Genomic DNA, 18156 nt, shown 5'->3' on the forward strand with positions numbered 1-18156 from the left:
GTTCCTAGGTTTGACCATGTAGTCAGGGCACATATAACAAACTTTGGTTTGTTACCTTTGGGTCTAGTGTTTTTTTCACCGCAGTTTACTGACCAGTTGCATCTTTATGGCAATATTTCAGTTGTTAATAACAGTTGTCTATGAGTGTCTCAATTGTGGCATGAAATTGCACGTTTAATGGTTATCAGCGGTTGGTGCAGATATATTTCCAGCGATAAAGCTACAGTCTTCTCCCCAGCTCCTTTTAGCTGAGCGCACCACTCGGCATTTTTTAGTAACCACTCGGCTGTTTTCGGGTGGTTACTGAAGATTTGGTTCAGAATACAGGGGCTGCCACCTACAATTTCTTCCCACACGGCTTAAAAAAATTTCTAGGTTAAACACTGAACTATAAATGTACACCAAGTCCTTGTTTGCCTAAACTTAAACTTTCCTAAAATTATGCTCAATGAGCACAGAAGTAAGATTTAGCATGAATGGAAAATAAATTAATATTAGATTTCTTTTAACAGTAAAGATGTAGAACCGAAAATATGATAACACACTAACTGTTGATGTAGTTTGCGGCATACAGTGCTGACAGAAATCACAAAGAAATAACAATTTTGTACTGGCCTAATTTTGAATTGGCAGCATTTACAGAAATAGCTTTTGTAGAATATTCAGATGCTTGAATACAGATGAAGTGAAATATTCCAAAACTGAAACATGGAGCCAGAGAGAAAATGGTGATGAGGATGAGAGATGACTTAGAAGTATTTGGACAGGATGTGTTAAGATCGAATTAGGAGCATTGTTTCCCAAGCTTTTGTTACTCTATATCACTTTAATGATTTTGCAGTCTCTCAGTGCCAAGACTTACATTAAATGTTTTTTTAAACAGTTAATGCAAATAATTTTTATATCAGATTAAAGTGGTAGTATTGATTTTCACAGAGTAGGAAATTTCTCCGTAAGATACTCTGTGTGTAAAACAATTATGTCGCTGTAGGAGTATCCTTTAGTTTTATTTGGAGAAGCTGTTTGCACGGACTGACCCAAGAAGTCTCTTCTTTTCTCATCATCTCTTCTCCCTTTCATCATTTTGGGTTCTTGGTGCCAGCCATCTCACTCCTCTTGTGTAACCCAGCTCATAGACCCATCATCCAGCCTCACGCTTCTCTTTCTGTGTACTAGTATTCTAAATGTTTATTTTGTTTTTGGGCAGGGCTACGTACACACGTCAGATGATTCTCGTCTGATAATCGCCTCAGGGATACTATCTGACGAGAATCTGGGGTGTGTACAGCGCTCGTCCAACGTCGTTTATGGATACGTCCTGGCGTATCCATTAACGAGGAACGATTGTAATTGAAGTGAAGCGAAGATAGAGCAGCGGAGGGGTGCCACTCCATCGTTCTCCCCCTCCCCTCTCCATTGAACAGAATGGCGCTGTATGATGTTGTTCATATATCCATCCTGGTGGATCCACGAACAACAAACGATCGTAATACAAGTGAAGGGGAAAGAGAATAGCAGAACGATGGTCTATGTACAGGGTGAAAAAAAGTGAAAGATGCTTTCCAACCACAATTATTGAGCGTGTGTATGTAGCCATAGATTTATACAGGATGTATATGACATGTTTGTTTTCTTGTAAGCCACACACATCATTTGAAGGTTGACCTTTTTGTAATAATTTATACTTTTTCCACAGCGGAATTTGTTGGAAGAGGACTCGGATGAAGAAGAAGATTTTTTTCTGTGAGTGGTATTGAACTTTTTTTTTAGCCGCTCTCTAGTTGCATATATGACAAAAGTTTTATTAGGAAAGGAGTTTTATTCACCACTTTAACATCTTTTGAGAACCTCCACCTCTGAAACCCACTGTTCAGTTACTGTCTATGTATGTGCCTAGGATCTTGCTACCCAATCAGTTTTTCTTTATAAGAGAGGCTTACAGGGTATTATTATTTTGCTTACATTAACATTGTGTAGCTGCCGTGTGTGATCTTCCAGCAAGTATTGCAGTCATGTTTACTCCTATTTCCTAAAATATATTTGTATACCCCAGCTATGCTCACCTTAGCATAAATAATATAACTGACATCACATAATGTGATATTGCTAGCTTTAGAACTATTGATCAATTTAAAATTGAGGTTGCTTACAGCCAGTTATTTATTAAAACTTACCAAAAATTATCTATCATTCATGGGTCAGTGCCATTCTTTTGAAAATGCTAATGAATACCTGTTTTCAATACATATTTTATTTTAGACCCAGTGACTTCATCACTGGGTCTTTTCAATACAGACAGATCATTGTTGGTGAGAGGGACTGACATGGTATGGAACAAAGCTTTCTAAAAAACCGAAAGCTGTTATGCCCACATGATGCTAAACCCCCATGTTTACAATAGCTAACATCAACCATTAAGGAAAGGGGTGAGGACAATTCAGTTAGGGCTAGGAAAGCGTTAGATGATGCTGGATGTCATCCAGTCAGGACATGAGGCAGCCTGTATATGACTTTCAGCAACGTCAAATGCACGCCGTGAGAAACTCACATTGTGCAGGGAAATTACAGAGAGGAGTTTAAATACAGGAGAGAGGAGTCTGTGCAGCTGTACCAGGGAAAAAATCATTAAACATTTTTAGAGCAATTATTGTATTACTATTGTAAATTATTGGACCATTTAAATGTTCCACTACGTTTCAGTCTGTCTTTAATATCCTCACCTAAAACAAATGAAGCGACATTACTTGTGTTAGTTTTTCCATTTAGCTAGTCAGTTAAGTGGAACTTTGTGCTTTTAGATGTCTGGATTATCTGTTATTATTGTTTACATTTTACTAAAATCACACTACATGTAAATGTGTAGGGCAGTGCCATCTTTATCAAATTTCATTACTATTTTCAGTTTAAAATCTTCCAGTAGGGACACGTTGTATTGACCTTACTTTGGAAAGATTGTCTCTCATATCTGGAATGAGTATACATGGCAGGAAAAGTAAAATTATCCTAATGGAGCACAGACCATAAACAAGAAAAAAAGTTGTTTTTTTTTATTAATTCCTGTTTTGTCCATGATGGTGAAAAAAAGATTTGAGTTTAGATATACTTTATGGCAATAAATCTTAGGCATTATGGAAAATCAGTTAATTCCATTCAAGAAACACTAACCCTAAGCTACTGAATTTAAAAGTCCAATATATTCCAAAAAAGTACTCTAAACAAACATTTTCTACTTTTCAAAGCTTTAAAATTTTAGGTGTTTCATCTTAGGTGCTAATAATAACTTGGATGCCTATAGGTCTGGTAAGGGATTTAAAATGATTTAAAACCAAATACTCAGTTGTAGGAAAATCTATTTATATGTGGAATAGGTTTTAAATGACTTCAGGTGATTTGTCCAGGACTCCCTGGCTCACTCAACAAACTCAAAGCTGACTGCTGCTAAAATAAGTCTCAAAGAACCCCAATATTCCATTACAGGATCTGTAGGAAACTCCTGCTACCGTTGGTGTCAAAGTGCATGCATCTACAATCTAGATTGTAAGCTCTTCGGGGCAGGGTCCTCTCCTCCTGTATCACTGTCTGTATTAGTCTGTCATTTGCAATCCCTATTTAATGTACAGCGCTGCGTAATATGTTGGCGCTATATAAATCCTGTTTAATAATAATAATAATCTACAATCATAAAAAGACTGCGCGGATTTAACCTGCATGAGAAACTATACCATCTGTGAAGCATGGTGCTAAGAACGTTATGGTTTGGGGTTGTTCTGCTGCTTCAGGGTCTAGACAGCGTTCAGTAATTAGGTCAGCTATAAATTGTTTTACAAGTGAAAGTTTACTTATTAGGAATTTGTCAGAAAGTCAGGGTTGAATTATAATGAGATATTTTAACAAGGTAATTATCTGAAAGCCACTAGCAAATCTAGGAATGGCTCAAACTAGAAATTAAAGATTATGAACTGGCCTAGTCAAAGCCCTGATTTGAATTCTTCAAACTCTCACCAAAGTGGGAAATGTCAGTTTCTGGGGCACACTTTGGGTAGGGGTAGAGGTTATATATATGGGTATACTTGTACACCATTGCATTGTTTGCATTGGTATTTGTTAAAAAAAAAATTAAAGTGTAAATTCTCCTTGGAGAATCACTGGCATTGAAACAAATGGGCCTGGACGATGTTTCTCTAGAAAATGTTTTAGTGAATGTCTAACTTTCTTCCTTATAAATAACCCCCTTGTGTTGTGTTCCACTGTATCACATTTATCTGTAGGCACTGCTAACAAAAATGGGAGTCATGGGGTGTACATACTGTGGAGGGTTGGGGGGATGTTTAACTAGCTTCTGACTGAACTGTAAATTGTGATCCAAGCTTAGGTGTTCTTTACAGTACAATTCTGTACAGAATGGTAATATTATATAAACAGACGACCAAAAAATACTGAACAGTATTGTTTTTATTATTTTTATTACTATTGCGTTTGTGTTCTCTTTCGCCACGCTGTAATTAATTTGCTGTGGTTACTGTGACTTGAAGTCACATGATATGTATCTGACTCCATATTCTTTCTTGCCAGGAGGGGACCTTCTGCACCTAAGTTTGGACCAAGGAATGACAAAATCAGACAGTAAGTCTGCAAGTGACAGCTGGAAAGTGAAGCATACCATTCCCAGTGCTACTGGGTTATATTTAACGGTGCTGTGAGACTGTGTTTACAATTTTGCGTTTCTCAAGAGGGATACCTGCGTTATATACATCCTTTGGCATGTTTATTGCACATTTTATCTGCTGTGATTCACAGGGGAGAAGATGATTGCCTAAAATATTACAGCACACCATACAATTCTACTAATAGCATATGAGAACAAAACATCTGATTCCAATTCAAAAATTGGGCAGAATTTCAAAATATCTATATGTTATGTATCCTGGACATTTAGAACTACCCCCCAGGTTTATTAAAAGCTTCCATGTTCGAAGATTCATGATTTCAAAAATTGATAGGTAATTATCCTTTAGTCTTTATCGTTTGCTGAAATCACTTGGTGATTAGTTATTATCCAGTGTGTGTTTGAATTTTTGCAGGTCAACAAAAGTGGTAAAAGTGTAAAAAAGAAAGGCACTATTGAAAAGAATAGGTAAAATGTTGTCCTAATTTGGTTAAAAATTATTTAAGTACCCTGTTTTTTTTTATTTTATGGTAAAATTACAACATTTATTGAAAGAAGAATTGACTGACAGTATATGTTTCTGTTCTGACTACTGCAATGGAAGAAAAAGGGGGAGCTCAGTCAACTTTAAGTTTTTTTTTTAACACATTGTGGCTCTATAAATACTGACTTTGTTTCTGTCTGGTTAGTGTATCTGAAATACCCACCTAGCAGGTAAAATGTCTGGGCAACAACTGTATAGGAGGGAAATATACAGAATGCAAATCTAACAGCCGTAAAGAAAGGAAAGAAGGGTATGTTAAGGGAAATGGATAGCTGTAGATGTATGGGTATACACTAGTAGTGCAATGGCCTAGGAAACCTCTGAATGCTCTCAACCTCTTAACCGATAATATTGGTGCATATATAGTAATTCACTCAAATAGTAAATTATTAGGCCTGATTAATTTACAAATTCTCTATCACACTCCCTATTCCCTCCCTGTCTTGTTCTTTCTCATTCCTTTAGTTTTCCTATTGTTTTTTTTTTTTTGCTTTCAATGATCCCTTTATGAGGGATTATATTTCTTACTTCAGCTGTGTAAACAGGAATAGAGATATTTTATGATGACATTGAGAAAATATGCTTTATTCTTCTACTGTTTTTTTTTCAAAGTTTTATAATTCATACAAATATAAAAAGAGTTAGGTCAGTTTAAGAGAAATTAAAAAAAATAAATGTAGGTATGGATGTGGGTAACACCAAGGCTCAGTAGGTAACACTGCTGCCTTGCAGCTCCAATTTTGAATCTCAGCAATACTGTATGTTCTACTGTATGTTCATTGGTTTCCCACATCTGAAAACCATACTATTAGCTTTCTTAATTGGCTTCCCATAAAATTGGCTTTTTTAGGTATATGACTTTAGTAGGGATATTACATTGTAAACTAGAGACAGTTTGCAGCATAACTATGGACTCTGTGAAATGATTTGTAATATGTTAGCACAACATGCACAAGTAACATAAACAAATACACAAGAATGCTTTATTATTACTAGATTTTTTTTTTTAATTTATCATGCTGCTGATCCTATGTCATAGACCATATCACTTGTTCACGTACATGGAATTTCTAAAAGTTAGTGTTCTGTTACTGTGGATTATAGCACACCATTGTTACTTTTACTATGCTGTTTATTACGCTAGAAGATCTATAATTCTATGTGAAAACCATATCCCTCGTGATTATGGTGATAAAGAAATAATCTTCTCTTTTTTCCACATTCATGGAATCTATAAAGTAGTGATCAGCCAGATGGAGAACGGGACATGTAAATGCATAAGTGGCAGTTGGGCTGATATTTGGTTAACTTTTTATCCAATCATTGCAGCTACGAATGGGCGAGCAGTATGGAAATAAACAATTTTTTAATTTAAATAGGTTGGAGAAGGATTACAACTAATGTGGAGTTTTTACTTATAATCTGGGACTTTGTTAGATTTATCCCCCCCCCCCCGGAGGTACACAGAAGGATGGGGGATACACGCTCCTTTAATCCATTCAGCCCCATAATGGTTGTTCAACTCAGAAACCAACTCCCCCAGAACCATTGATCACTTGACTCCTCTTGTTGACCTCTACAGGGCACAGTATGGAAGTACAGGGCTGCAGGAGAAATCAGAGTGCGTGGGGGCACCAGGAATCCAACACTACTGGAAGTGTCAGTTTATCCAGAGACTTCAGGTGTTGTTTTTTTCTGCATTATAGTGACATTTTGCAGTGTTTACAGGAGGTATTTACTACTTTTTTGCAGGAAAGTATTTTTTTAGTCTGGGAAACACATGAAAATAACCTAGAGCTTTGTGAATGCGAAATACAAAGTATTTCAATAGTACCCATTATTAAAATATTTCTTAAAAACATAACAATAATAATGTGTGTTGTGATGATTAGCACTGTTTCCTTAAAACTCTCTGTAATGTTCTGCAAAGCAAGGCTTAGACTGGTTAAGGTAAGGTAGAACGGCTGAGCTAGTTAGGACTGTGATGCTTTGGACAATGGTTTGAATGTTGTATTGGGATAGGAGAACACAGGAATACCCTAATCAATGTGCTGCTGTTTTTTATTTTCCAAAAGGCAGGCTGGAGTTGGACATTAACAAAGCTGCATTAAGTATCTGTGTTGTCTGCATATCTGTTACTTCGCACCATATATTTTATTTATAACACATTTGTACATTAAACATTCCACAATCTTTAAGAAGTGACTCCTTAGTGTATTTGTGACATGCAAGTTTTTTTTATCCAAGGATAGTATTTGAGCATATAGTAAAAACATTTGGAATATATTGAAAGAATTAGTGTTCATCTATACTATTTTGTTTGTGATATTTCGAGTTTTAATATATTAGGTTAGTTGTTCTTTATCCAGCAGATTTCTTTATCCTGTACCCAGCCAAAGCAAAGTATGATATTCTGTTACAAATTCCTTCTTAGCAAACCTCCACGTGTGTCATTTGGACGAAGAAAGTGGAATGCAAATAAAATCCGTTCTTGTGACTAAGTCAACACAGGATGTTTTTCAAATACAGAGGTGTAAAAAATCCACTTCTTCAAAACATCTGTGCCACCCTTAACCTGTTCTTTCATGCACCAATGTTTTTTTTTTTTATAAAGTGTTCTTTTGGGGATGAAACAAAACAGACACTAAAAAGCAAAAGCTCTGGTCACTTACAAGTGGCCCAGGACCCCAGAAACCTATAGGCAATCAAATCTTTAAACCAATTTACCTCATTGGTTACTGGTTCTTGGCTACCCAGTTAGTCTTCTGCTACTTATAATTGGCATGTTACTTTGATGGACAGTCTAACTAACCACTTATGAGATGCAAGTGACAGGAAAGACGGGCCAGGCTTAGGGTTCACAGAAATCTGCAAATATAGGACATTTCCACAAACTGAATCTACAAAGAAAAATATTCAAAACACTGTCTTTTGGTGTTCTGGTACTATAGGTTCAAGTATGATCTGAGGACATAAAAATTATACTAGACATACTCTGTATAAAACTGAGAATGTGCTGGGTGCCAAAGGCTTGAAATGTCTTCCCTGCAGGACTATAGGACCGGCATGACTGACAACACTGCAAGGAAGTTAGGTACGATTCTGTATCTCTTAAACATACACAGACAGCAAGCAAGAATTGACCAACAAACAGTTAATTCAAACATGTCGCGCACAGTATGTACCCATTGTTGTTGGACTAAAAATGCAAACTTTACTTTTTTTGCGGGCAATATACATGTATTTAGACATTTATACAAATGAGATACAAATGTTTTCTTTCTGACGCACGTAAATGCCCTTAACTGTCCTAAATATTTACATCTGGTGATTACATTTTTTTAATCAGTCAGAGCCTAATTATTTCTTTTTTTCTGATTTTTACACAAATGCTATTAACAATATTCTTTCACAACAAGCAGCATAGCTATTCTTATCACCTAGCACATACCTACTGTAAACATAAGTCTGTCAACTGCAGGCACTGAAGCCTTTTATCCACTAGAAATGAGTGGACTGGGGAAATGGTATCTCCAGTTTTTTGTAGTGTCCTTTGGCTTTTTCTACAGCCCTATCCCTTCCATTTTTGTGACTTTGACAAAAGATTTTGGCTTCCTGTTGCAGTAGACAAATTTTACTTACCTATATATATATATATTTATTGGTGGTGATGACTGTATTTTAGTTATGGTATATTTGTAGTTATTCTTTCTGATGTATCGCTGAACTGCATAAATCATATGTCCTTTGTATATCAAATGTCCTTATTAAGCAGACACTGTTTGCAATTAGTCTAACATACAATGTTTACTGGAATCTTTTAATTGTCATTTACATAGATGCTATTACATCTGATAACTATTTTTACTTGATGGTTTTGTTTGCTGTCCAGTGCTATGACATAGACAGAGAGCTTATTAGCTGAAATACCTGCTATGTGTATTTGGAGTTAAGAAGAGAAGTTTTTTGCATGTGTGATTATTAGATCCTGAAAGAATACTTTTACTTTCTTGTGTGTATCCAGTCCAGTGAATTGGTTTGTAATCAGTCTTACTTTCTGCTTTCATCAATGGCCAACACAATCAGATTACCTTTAGTTAATAATGTTATGTAGTAGTGGCTGTGTAATAGGGTGGTCATGCTTAACAGTTGGTATTTAGGAGAAAATGTGAAGGCTATAAATCAAAGGTCAAGATATTTCCTTTTATTTAATGCTGGTATTTGACTTCTGACCCTTGGTTAACCAATAAGTGTCTTCCAGTTCTAAGCCAGGGAATAGCAAGTGTTAGTTGCACTTGGTCAAATATTTCCTAACCTGTGTAAATGTGATCTAGTTGCTCTAAATAGCATGCAACACGTGTTACTCTTTATGTACATGGGTCACTGAAAACACTACCAAAACATAGTGAAATTATTGTTTTTTCAAAATTACATTAGGGCCTGCAATCATGTTTATGCTGAACTAATGGTTGGTAGTGCTTGGTTACAAGTACTTGGTGTCCCAGAATAACAGTGTGACTTACCATTAGAAGACAAACACCCTAAGACTTTGTTATAAGGCTGCAAAATAATTTATTTTCTTGTCAAATAGTTTTAGGGTTTAAAGTTTATGAGCATTCCTTAAAATATATTTTTGTTTTGCATATAAAAGTATCTGGCTTAAATACTAGCTATGAGAAACATTAAAGCAAGTAAAAATTTAGGGGTAAACATAAAACAATTCATTGAATGTCAACAGGTTCCATTTTACATACGTTCAAATTGCAAGGTTCACCTTAAATCATGGCTATCAAAAATATTGTTAGGAATAACAGTAACTACATTATTATTATTATTAGACATATTATATAGTGCCGACATATTACGCAGCGCTTTACAAAGTCATGTCGCTAACTGTCCCTCAAAGGAGCTCACAATCTAAAATCCCTATCTTAGTCATATGTCTTTGAAGGTCAGTTTTGGGGGGGTAAGCCAATCTAACCTAACTGCATGTTTTTTGGGTTTTTTTTTTTAAAGTGGGGGGAAACCCACACAAGCACGGGGAGAACAAACAAACTCCTTGCAGATAGTGTCCTGGCTAAGATGCTGTCCATGACACGTATTGGATGCGGTTAACTCTCGTTAGAGCTAACAGGCCATGGGTGCCCAGATTTATTTATTAAATGATAGAAATGAAGTGATAAAAATTAAAAAGCAATATTTTGTTTTTTGGGGGGTCTTTTGTCCTGATCGCTGTTATCTATCATTCTCAGTCATTTGTTTTTCATTATATAAGCATTCTCTAATATTTAAAAGTTGTACCTTATGGGAATTTTTTTGGCTGTTTTCAATTTATTGTATACATTTATTAAATGATTTTGTGTTTACATTCCTGTTACATGAAGCTTTTGATTGTTTTCAAGTCACATAAATCAAAACACATGGAAATAATGTATATCTTAAGGAATGCAGATTATTGTGCAATGCTTAGTCTTTAAGTTGTAAAGGACTTATGTTCATGAATGTACATCTCGTTCAGTAAACAAACTGTATATTTACAGTGTACAGAACCAGGTGGATGAAGTGATTGATGTTATGCAAGAGAACATCACCAAGGTGATAGAACGAGGAGAAAGGTTGGATGAACTACAAGATAAGTCAGGTGAGAATAAATGTAAAATATGCAATGCTTGATTGCTTTCCAGTAAATTAAAGCACAATTTTTCCAGTAAACTCAGCTATTTTAAATACACCTAGCATGTTTCCTTGAAATGTACATTATATCATATATAGTCTTGTTGCAATTAATCCTTTATTTCTGGTTTCCTTTATATAATCATTTTTGTTGGTTTTCTGTTTTTGATTTGTTATATAGAAAGTTTGTCAGATAATGCCACAGCTTTTAGCAGCAGAGCAAGACAACTCAGAAGACAAATGTGGTGGCGGGAATGTAAGGTAAGTATTTAAATGTCCTAAATATATGACATCAAAAGCGTTTCTGTTTTTACATTTGTGAATGTTTAACACTCACTTACAAACAAACAGGTTTTACCGTACCACTAAGATAGAATATCTTTTTATAATGTAGATTGCCTGATTTGTTTGACTCATTACAATCTTAATCTTACAATATTATCATTATTAATATAATCGTACAGTTATCGTCCACATTTTTTCTACATTCTCAGAGGTCTAATGTATAGATACATGCCACAGGAACAGCAAGACTTCTAGCATACATATATCCTATTTACAGAAGTATTCTGCTTCTTGTGCAGCATTAAAGATTAGATTTAAATATTATTTTGTAATTGTGATGTCATACAGTGAAAGAACTGAACTAGAAAACTAGTAAAACTGAGTTTTATTCATACTATTTCCAAGTGGCATTCTAAGTGTGTAGAGCACACAAGACTCAAAAATTCAAATACCCTTCAGCAGCGCCAAAATCCCATCATCTACTAAAGTTGAACTAAAGTTCCACTTTTAAATTATCTTGGTCAGGCAGGTCATTTTTGCAGAAAAGGGCAGGTGATTTCCCTTTTGCAATACTGTGTCCCACTTGCCTGATCACTCCAGGTTTCTCCCGTCAAAGCTGAGCATGTGCAGCGTGAGTTTTGATGCCTCCCTTGTGTGTGTGTGTGTGTGTGTGTGGGGGGGGGGGTGAACAAACTTCTACGCGCTTGCATGGGTGCTAGGTCATCCTGGCACAGTCAGTCAAGATGACCAAAGTCTGTAGGAGAAGACAGATGGCAGCGCCCTGCAATGGAATGGGGATAGGTAAATCGGGCAAGTTAAGTTGCACTTTAAAGGACAGTCTTGCTGAATTTACATGGGGGATGTCAAAGGCACACGTTCAGGCAGATCTAGCTAGTTCAGAGCTCTGCCTAAACCAGCTATTCTCAACCAGGTCCCTCCAGAGGTTACTAGGAGTTTCTTTAGCTGTCAATAAATGACCCTTCATTTACTAGTACCTGGACTGGTCTTGAGCCAATGCCACTTTTTAGAGCCAGCAGCATGACGGCAGAGGTTATTTTATCTGTCTTTAGGTTGGCATTCAGAACATCATCATTAGGGGAACATTCTGTCAGTTCACCACTAATGTAATGGGCATTTATCTGACAACTAATTCATCAATTTTACTAGGGGTTCCCCAAGACCTGGAAATAATGTGAAGGGTTCCCCTGGGTTTTGTAAAAGTGCTGAGAAAGGTTTGCTTAAATGCATAATCAGTGATGGCATCTGCTGCAGGTCTGTGGTTCCTGCTCCTTATGTCAATCAAAGACTTCTATTCATGTAATTGTATATATGTGAACGCTATATCATCTGAAAACTATTTTTTCTATAGTTTTCACATTCATTTTCCATTGGTCTAATGTAAAAATATTCTTGTGTAACAATGTTCTTTGTGTTTTTAGATGAAAGCCATAGTGGCCGTGGTTTTCATTCTCATCCTACTAGTGATTATTGGTAAGTATACATTTTTTTAATGATTTTCTTATTTTATGGTATTGGAAAGCTGAACAAAGTTCTTTAGAGACAAGCCAGCAGGAGATTTGGGCCTGTGTGCCTTATAAGAAATACTTTCTGAAACCTGATTTCAATATGCTTATTGTAAAAAGCCCAGTTAATCTTTTGGCAGCAAGGGCAGTAGATATTCTATATACGATGTCCATGAATGTAAAGTTGTCATTTCTTTGATCCATTCAGCTGTGATTGTTTTAAATGGATCAAAATTGCAAAATATCAACATTTTGCTATTTAGGATATTTGCATCATTGTTGTAAATCAATCAAAAATCATTGAAGAGAACTCGATGAAAGCAGCCATTTTCTGGCATATTCTAAAAACATTTAAAATGTTTTGGCTACCAACCAAGAAAAAAAAACTGTATTATGTACAGTGGGCCCACTCTCCACACTTTCATTGTTCAATATGTAATGTAGGTTACTGAATTTTTAATGGTTATCCGCATTTGTGGCCTAGTCAGTTGTATAGACAGGTGTGGTTAAAGCAGAACGTGGCGCTTTTGAGTTATTATGGTAGAAAAGAAAATTGTATATCTCTTCTTCCATAAATGCTTCTGCCCTGATAGTTAGCATGTTTTTATTGTATACAAAGCTTCACATGTGCAGTACACTCGGCATGTGGATGCCAGGTTGTGCTTATACAGTTTACTTATAACATGTGTACAAAATATAGGCACCTCCAACGAGTAATGAATTTGCAGAGTAAAAAGTCTATCAAACAATACTGCTAAATATTAGAAAATGTAAGGTTGCATATGTATGTGTAAAGTCTCATTCCCGACGCGTTTCACCTAATTTGGCTTCAATTTTAGTACAGTTTAATCTTTTTAAAATACATTGCTTAAGTTTAGCTACATTAAGTTATTTGCACTCTTTTGTCTCATCTGGTGTTTGTGGTGTACATACAAGATTGTAATCTAGGGAAAACTAATTTAAGCTGGCTCTGGGGACAGACCTAGAGAAAACAAGCAGGCAAGTCAGATAAAAGCTGTTTACTGATAATACAGTATTATTATCCAGATATGCTCTGAATACCTTGGGGCATGTTCATACATAGAATGTGCATTGCACTTCTCATCAGTATGATGTAATGTATCAGTTTTGTGATCAAATTGAAAACATGATCTGAATTTATTGTACTGTCACAAATTTAATGGGCATCATATTAAATGTTAGCACTTTGTTGACCCTTATGTTTGCCTGCATTTACTTTAAAAGTTTAAAAAAACAGAATGTCCATTTCTGAGAAATGCATCTAAATAAATACAGTGATAACACCACCTCTTTCATACAGGAAACAGACTGAGATCTGAGCTTTAACTAAACCAGCCTAAGATACTTCAGGTTCTTGAATTTAAACTAATGTAGTAAAGCTGTTGCGTATTCTTAACCCCAATCACATGTCTGTACCAACAATTGAAAAACATATAACACAAAAACTTATAACACAATTCTGCCAATCCCATGCTCTTTCTTGGGAACGTGTTTTTAGTCCTTTATTTATTTATGTTCCACATCACATTTGATATCTCCCCAGCATGTATTTTTGCAAACTCCACAGACAAGTGTTTTATACAGCTTTGTATAAATTCTGGATTTGTGTGTCCTACATGTTTTGTTTTGCTTTTTACCATTTCTGCTTTTTTTTTCCCAACACCAAAATGTATTTATGGGTTTCATAAATACTTATGCAGTCAGCACATATATATAATATGCACACACACACACACTGAACAAGTATTGACCCCCTTGGTGGTTTTCCACAATGCCTGTATGTTTTTACCCTTAATATTTACTGAATTCGTTTTCTATTGAGCAACCACATCTGCTCATGTTCAAGACATTTAATGTCTGTGTTTTTTCTTTTTGTTTTAATACTATACAGTCCCTATCATCCTGAAGTATCGATCCTAACAAGCTGGATGCAAGCCATGGTTCAAAGGGATTCCTGGGACTTCCCATCTTGGGATTACCTGTACAGAACTGTATTATTTTCTTTTCTTTACTTCTAACCTGTACATCCCCTTCTCCAAGTGAAAGGACCAGTTTATCATTCCTGTTGGACATTCTTAGCAGATCTAACTTGTAAATGACAATGAGCTGGAGACCTGTAATCTATTCTCTTTTTTAGTTAGGTAATTTATTGTATTTAAACATGGGACTTGTTCTAGCAGAATGCACACTGACTTGGCTGAAACAGTATTTCTCTTTGAGCTTGTACAGTATGTAAAGTGTAAAACAGTGATGAGACAACATCCAAAAATTTAGTCTTACTATAAATGAAAATATTAAAATCTATTTTATTTGAGACAACATTACATCCTTGCAGTTTAAATGCTGTGCTGTCCATGCCAGCTAATTTGATACCTGTGACCACACACTATAACTCCAATTTTATATATATATATATATATATATATATATATCCTTTGTCGCTATTTGACATGGATCATTTGCTAAAAAGCTTAATGGGCAATTTATGTTATACTGTGCTTTGTCAGTCATTTTTTGTTAAACTAGAAAAAGGCAAACCTATTGCAGACAGCTAAATTGTCTATTGTCTGTATAGTATATGATAATGTATTAGGTTTATTCCCACTAAGTTTATGACAGCCCAGCCATTGGGCCGTTTTTTGTATGAGAGGATACATGAGGGTGTATGGATTGTGCATGCTCTTCTAACCACTTTAAATGGTCACCTTTATATATTTCAAAGAGCAAGCATTCCAGAATTATTACCACTACATGCTCTTGCACATCACGTGTGACTGAAATCACATGTAGCATTGTGTGTGCTTTTCAAGCCTTTTACCATGCATGTTTGTATTGCAGTTCATCGTAAAGATTTCTGTTCAGCTGATGTCAAAAGGACCTGTATGTCAATGCAGTTAAATTTTGTAAAATTAATTGCAATACATAGCTCTGGTAAAAACATTCACAGTAACATAAAGGGATTTCTGTTGTACCATGCAGTTTTCTGCTTACTAAAACACTGGGGACTCTGTATAAGAGCATCTGATTTAAAAATGTATAACTGATAAAAGCAGGTTTTGTAAAAAAATATTAGTATGTGTTTTTCCTATTTTACAAACTTCTGCATTTTCCTAGCCACCTACAAACAGTTAATGTTATTATCATTTTTTTTTGCCTTTTCTATTTTGTTTATGAATGATACTGTAAAGAAGGCAGTTGTACTAAATCAGCACTCTGCGTAGGTATTTGGTTTTATTTCTGACTTTCTTGACTAGTATTATTTATGTGGGATGTGGACAATCACTGTAGACCGCTGTCAGATTTAGTTATTTTAATGAAAATAATTATAGAAGAACTATACAGTATACATTGCTGTCTCCTCTAAAAGTATTAGGTGTCTGGTCCTATTTTTATTAAATGGCTTTAGTACTTCCAAAGTCACTGAATGTGAACCAGAATGTGAATTAGGAATTCTGACTTCAGTCTGACACTTCTGATCTGCATGTTTATACTGCCCAGCTCATACTGATGTCAGATAACTTGAATTTTTCAAATACCGTATTTTTCGGCGTATAAGACGCTCCGGCCTATAAGACGCACCCAATTTTAAAGGAGAAAAACCTAGAAAAAAAAGATTCTGAACAAAATACTAAAAAATCACTCTGTGTCAATGTATCGCCTTCTAATCACTCTGACACAGAGTGATCAGAAGGGGATACATTGACACAGAGTGATTAGAAGGGGATACATTGACACAATGTATCCCCTTCTGATCACCCTGTGCCAAAAAATCATACTCACCCGATCCCGCGATCCCGCGATGCTGTGGGCTTCTTCTTCTCCTCGCTCCCCTCCTGGCTGCAGCGCGTGTCCCCTCCTTCTCTGAGCGAGGAGAAGCCGACACGCATACCCCAGCGATCCCATAAGCAGGCTGATCCAGCCTGCTTATGAGATCGCGGGGGCACGGGTGTCGGCTTCTCCTGGCTCTCCTCCTGGCTGCAGCGCGTGTCTCCTCCTCTGAGGGAGGAGAAGCCGACACGCATGCCCCCGCGATCCCATAAGCAGGCTGGATCAGCCTGCTTATGGGATCGCGGGGGTATGCGTGTCGGCTTCTCCTCGCTCAGAGGAGGAGGAGACACGCGCTGCAGCCGGGAGGAGAGCGAGGAGAAGAAGCACGCAGCATCGCGGGATCGCGGGATCGCGGTATCGGATGAGTATGATTTTTTTTTATTATATTTAACATGTATTCGGTGTATAAGACGCACCCACTTTTCCCCCCCAGTTTTGGGGAAGAAAAAGTGCGTCTTATACGCCGAAAAATACGGTAAGTCAGCAAGAGAATTTTCTGTATGTTCTTGAACAGGTTTCCTTTCAGATATCAGACTTTTTAATGTAGAAATGATCTCTGGTTCTCTGTTTGTTTTTTTTACAGTTATATACACGTAAGGCCTCATATTGATTTATATAAAATCAAATGGGTAGATTTGTGGCCCATGAAAGCCAGCTAGATGCTAGCCTTCCTATTTTACCATGATGTTATTCAATAAAAGATATGGACATCACCTGCATTCTGTACACAATGGCCATAATCTCGTCCCTAGAGTTAATGCAGTACTACAGATGTGTATCTTTTTACTGACAATCTTTATTAAAACCACTGTAGACGGTGTGAGATATAGTGACAATTCTATTTTGTGCATAAAATAATGAATGGGTTGTCTGGGTCATGCAATTACACACTTGTAAACATTTATAAATATGCATTGCTGTAAATTCCTATCTGTAGCATTATCAACTCACTAAAATACATCTCATACAAATTGTGTTTAACATACCTTAAATTTCACCATCTCTGCTGCCAAGTGCCAAGACTGTCAAAAGAAGACACATCTTCACATTATGGATTTGTTAATAATTTTTGTTTTCTCTTTTCTGTGTTTTCAAGATCTGTTATTTGTATATATGGGTTCCAAATGTTAATAATGCATTATGTTGTCTATTTATATAATTTATCTCTTTAATTATACCATTCACAATTCTGCAATTTGTGTTTGAGTTTGTTTTTCTCCAGTACTAAATCACCATTGTTTTACAGAATACAGATTTTTTTACATTCCATCTTTTTTTTATGTCAAATTTTGCATTGAATAAGTTTTTTATTTTTTCTTTAACATTTTTATATAGATTTTGGGCATCTTAAACTACGTGTAACTGTTAGGCAGTTGTTACACAATTCAGTCAATATCTATGAACACTAAGGCCTCTTTCAAACTTTTGGTGGAAAATTGCTTGGATAGGCATGCTCATAAGCATAGCAAACTACTGCTATTTGCCTAGGAGTGGAACCACGGGTATTGCACGTATTGCGGTGGCAGTGCAGGTAGCCTCCAGTGCAAGTCAACTGCATGCAAAGGCATGAACAAAACCATAACATACATTACTTACTATGCAAACATTTTAGGCAG

The 18156-nt window shown here is 36.1% G+C and overlaps 1 protein-coding gene across 1 annotated transcript; it reads left to right on the forward strand.

The window, feature by feature from the left end:
• Positions 1-448: 448 nt before the first annotated feature.
• Positions 449-17735, forward strand: VAMP4 (vesicle associated membrane protein 4). The gene is made up of 7 exons (XM_072420810.1): positions 449-460; positions 1697-1743; positions 10751-10851; positions 11065-11144; positions 12608-12659; positions 14604-16249; positions 17021-17735. The coding sequence occupies exons 1-6, from the start codon at positions 449-451 to the stop codon at positions 14630-14632; spliced, it is 321 nt and encodes a 106-aa protein (XP_072276911.1). The 3' UTR covers positions 14633-16249; positions 17021-17735.
• The last annotated feature ends 421 nt before the right edge of the window (positions 17736-18156 follow it).

Source organism: Pyxicephalus adspersus, chromosome 8 (genome assembly GCF_032062135.1).
Source record: "Pyxicephalus adspersus chromosome 8, UCB_Pads_2.0, whole genome shotgun sequence".
In the NCBI taxonomy this organism is placed as follows: domain Eukaryota; kingdom Metazoa; phylum Chordata; class Amphibia; order Anura; family Pyxicephalidae; genus Pyxicephalus; species Pyxicephalus adspersus.